Source organism: Cebus imitator, unplaced genomic scaffold (assembly GCF_001604975.1).
Source record: "Cebus imitator isolate Cc_AM_T3 unplaced genomic scaffold, Cebus_imitator-1.0 Scaffold51, whole genome shotgun sequence".
NCBI lineage: Eukaryota > Metazoa > Chordata > Mammalia > Primates > Cebidae > Cebus > Cebus imitator.
In genome coordinates, this window is record NW_016107366.1 from 10,248,707 (window position 1) to 10,253,366 (window position 4,660).

Consider the following 4,660-nt stretch of genomic DNA (forward strand, 5'->3'; position numbering starts at 1 on the left):
TCTGTCTCAAAAAAAAAAAAGAGATGGAGTCTGGCTCTGTCGCCCAGGCTGTTGTGCAGTGGTGCGATCTTGGCTCACTGCAGTCTCCATCTCCTGGGTTCAAGCCATTCTCTTCCCTCAGCCTCCCAGGTAGCTGGAATTAAAGGTACACACCACCACTCCTGGCTAATTTTTTGTATTTTTAGTAGAGACAGGGTTTCACCATGTCAGTAAGGCTGATCTTGCATTCCCGACCTTAGAATCTGCTCGCCTAGGCCTCCCAAACTGCTGGGATTACAGATGTGAGCCACTGTGCCGGGCCAATTTATTTTATTTTTTATTTATTTTTTTTTATGAGACGGAGTCCTCTGGAGTGCAACGGAGCAATTTCGGCTCACTGCAACCTCTGACTCCCTGGTTTAAGCAATTCTCTTGCCTCAGCCTCCTGAGTAGCTGGGATTACAGGTCCCTGCCACAACACCTGGCTAATTTTTCTGCATTTTTAGTACAGACAGAGTTTTTACATGTTGGACAGGCTGGTCTGGAATTCCTGACCTCAGGTGATCCACCTGCCTCAGCATCTCAAAGTGCTGGAATTACAGACATGAGCCACTTCGCCCGGCCCCATTTTAAGGTGTTTGAGAAATCTCCACACAGTGCTCTTCACAGTGGCTGAACTAATTTGCATGTCCACCAACAGTGTGTAGCATTCACTTTTTCTCCGCAGCCTCACCATGTTATTTTTTGGTAATTTAATAATAGCCACTCTGACTGGTGTGAGAGGCATCTGTTTTGATTTGCATTTTGCTGATGATTGGTGATGTTGATCTTTTTTTTCCATGTTCGTTGTCTACTTATATGGCTTTTTTTGTGAAGCATCTGTTAAATCATTTTACATTTAGACAGAGTTGCTCTTGTTGCCCAGGCTGGAGTGCAGTGGCACAACCTTGGCTTACTGCAACTTCTACCTCCTGGGTTCAAGCAGTTCTTCTGTCTCAGCCTCAGTAGCTGGGATTACTGGCATGCCCTGCCATGCCTGGCTGATTAGTAGAGATGGGGTTTCACCATGTTGGTGAGGCTGGTCTCAAACTCCTGACTTCAGGTGGTCCGCCTACCTCTGCCTCCCAAAGTGCTGAGATTCCAGGTGTGAGCCACCGTGCCTAGCGTAATTTGCTTTTTTGAAAAGGGGCTGGGTCAGTGGCTCAAGCCTGTAATCCCAGCACCTTTGGTAGGCTGAGGTGGGCAGATCAGAAGGTCAGGAGTTGGCGACCAGCCTGGCCAACATGGTGAAACCCTATCTCTACTGAAAATACAAAAAATTAGCTGGACATAGTTGCACTCACCTGTAATCCCAGCTACGCAGGAGACTGAGGCAAGAGAATTGCTTGAACACAGGAGGCAGAGATTGCTGTGAGCTGAGATCGAGCCACTGCACTCCAGCCTGGGTAACAAGAGCGAGACTTTGTCTAAAAAAAAAAATAAAAAGTAAAAAGTGATACCCTTAATTTTTAGTCTGAATTATCTATGATGAACTATTAATTTAATCATGATTAAATAATTTCTATGATTTACTCAGTCTGGTAGAGCTTATTTGTAAGGTTTATGGGCTCAAAAAGTGGCTCAGTGGTAAAAATCACAATGGTGGTTACTTGTTTGAGGACATAGTATTGACTGGGAAGGATACAGCTTCTGCCTTCTGAGGTGACAGGAATGTTTTATATTTGACCTGGTGCATACATATGTATAAATGCATCAAGCTACGATGATTTGTGCACCTTTACTATATCATGTTATACCTCAGGTTTGTTTTAATAATATTTATGTGGAGAGAAGCCCACAAAATAGGAAAGCAAGTTGATAGCTCAACCTTTCTACTTCAGATTGTCCTTTTCATATATCAGCTTCAACACCTATTTATTCATTTATCTTATTATGTATGTATTTTTTTCAGACAGGGTCTCACTCTCTTGCCTAGGCTGGAATGCAGTGGTATGATCACAGCTCACTGTAGTCTCAGCCTCCTAAGCAGCTAGAACTACAGGCATATGCCACCACACTTAGCCCCCAAAATGTTTTTTAAATGGAATTTCCCTTTTTTTTTAAACCCCGTCAAATTTAACAATGAGGGGTATATGCACCTTTAGTGACACTAATGATAATAAGTTCTAATAACCCAGTAACATTGGGCCAGCCCAGTGTTCAACTTTGAATACTCTGACTTCCTATTACTGTGGTTTTCTTTATACTTAAGGAGGCCTACATTTAATATATGCCCAATACTGAAATGACCGACATTATGTAGTGGTTACCCCTTGTTCTGTGGGCTCTGTGCCCCCTGTAGCTGTTTCTTTGTTATTGGTGCCTTTCTTCTGGTTTTTATTTTATTTTATTGAAACGAGTCTCGATTTGTTGCCCAGTCTAGAGTGCAGTAGCACGATCTCTCACTGCAACCTCTGCCTCCCAAGTTCAAGCTGATTCTCCTGCCTCAGCCTCCTGAGTAGCTGGGACTACAGGTGTACATTACCATGCCCAGCTAATTTTTGTATTTTAGTAGAGATGGGGATTCACCATGTTGGCCAGGCTGGTCTTAAACTCCTGACCTCAGGTGATCCACCCATCTTACACAGTACTATGCCTTACTACACTATACTGCAGTCTCCTAAGTCTGCAATAGCATTATGTCTTAACAGTGTACATACCTTAATTTGAAAGTACTTCATTGTTTAAAAAAAAAAAAAAATGCTGACACAGGCACCAACTGAACACATGTTGGGAAAGTGGCACTAATTTAATCAACACAGGGTTGCTATGACCTTCAATTGGGGAAAAAAATATATCTATGACGCACAATAAAACGAGCTATGCCTGTACTTAGACTGAAATTTCTTGAGATACATACCATATATGCCTTGTTTTTTCATAGATTGTAGATGCTTGTGGGCTGTAGTTATGGAAAAATTAGTTTAATGTGGGATTTTTTTCTCCTTTACAATCTATCTTGAATTTTTATTTTTAGGTTTTTAGCCTGTGTGAAACATTTGCTTTTCAAAAGTTATTTTGAAGTTGAAAGTTATCTAATACGAAAAAAAGGAAGTTATCTAATATGACAGCCATATCACCCATGTATATCCTTGCTTTCTGAAAAGATGTTTGTCCTTCAAAGAATAACACTAGGCTGGGCGCCGTGGCTCTCTCTTGTAATCCCAGCATTTTGGGAGGCTGAAGTGGGTGGATTATTTGAGGTTAGGAGTTCAAGACCAGCCTGGCCAACATGATGAAACCCGTCTCTACTACTAATAACTCAAAAATTAGCTGCAGGCAATGGCGCATGCCTGCAGTTCCAGCTACTGGGGGGGCTGAGGCAGGAGAATTATTTGAACCCAGGAGGCGGAGGTTGCAGTGAAAAAGAATAACACTATATAGCAATGCGATTGACATATTTTTATTTATGAGTTACTAATGGATAAGATATTTGAGGCTCAGAGAAACTGAAGGCTTTCCCGGAATCATCACAGTAAGTAAGTAGCAGAGCCACTTAGGCCGGTATCTGACTCTTTCTTAGGAACTTGCAGTTGTATCATGCTGCCTTCTGTTATTCTTTGATCATTAACTATCTTGGTTTATATATTGCTTTGCCAAGATTTACATAATCACAAATTATATTGTCATACAAATGATACTTGGTAGAACTCTCTTAAGTGCATGTAGTAGTCAAGCGTGAATAAAAAATGTTTTCATCTAGTTGTTGCTTAACTTGTTTATTTCAACCAGGGACTTTGGTTGGCACATGTAAGTGGGGGTAGCAAAACGGAACTGGCTGCTGTGGCTCTGTTTTTCCTCATTGAAACACTGTAGGGAGAACATAAACGGCGTGATGGTATTTTCAGAACATTCATCCCAAACTAGAGCTTCAAACAAGCGGTGCAAGAAGGACACTTGGGTGTCTAGCACACTGTGTACTTGATATTCATTATCACAGTAACATTGGTTTTATTCAGCATATTTATTTGTACTTAAAAATTTGAAAACTTTATTAAGACCTGCTTTTGAAGTAGATTTCTAGTTTTCCTTAATTTCAAACAGTAATATAATACAGCCATCCCTCAGTATCTATGGGGAATTGGTTTCAGGACCTCCTTTGGATACCAAAATTCACAGATGCTGAAATCTCTGATACAGCATGGCTTAATGTTTGCACATAACCTATGCATATCTTCTCATACTTTAAAACATCCATCTAGATTATGTATAATACCTAATACAATGTAAATGTTTTATAAATAGACTATTGTTCAGGGAATAATGATGAGGGGAAAAGTCTGTACATGTTCAATATATGTGCAGTGTTTTTCTGAATGTTTTCAATCCATGGTTAGTTGAATTCATGGATGCGGAACTCACTGATATGGAAGGCTGACTGTCTTTCTTTTTAGGTATTTAACTACCTGGAGTCACAGGGGTAGGAAAGGACTTTAGTGCTAGCAAATCTCTAGATTACATCTAGCACATCTGCTAAGGAAAAAAAAATCCTTTCCTGTATTCTTGTACTCTGGGTAACATAGAGTAACTCTTTGTCCTCATTTGCAATTGATTTATTTACAGAATTTGGAGGTTTTGGTTCAGTTAGTGGAAAAATTGAAATAGAAATCAAGATCAACCATGAAGGAGAAGTAAACAGGGC

General features: G+C 40.5%; 1 protein-coding gene across 1 annotated transcript in view; it reads left to right on the forward strand.

Annotated features, from left to right (window-relative positions):
* RBBP4 (RB binding protein 4, chromatin remodeling factor) overlaps positions 1-4,660 on the forward strand; it is a 25,082-nt gene that overhangs the window by 9,813 nt on the left and 10,609 nt on the right. The window contains exon 4 of the mRNA XM_017527728.2: positions 4,582-4,658. Coding sequence (XP_017383217.1) covers positions 4,582-4,658 — 77 coding nt within the window. The remainder of the gene's footprint in view (positions 1-4,581; positions 4,659-4,660) is intronic.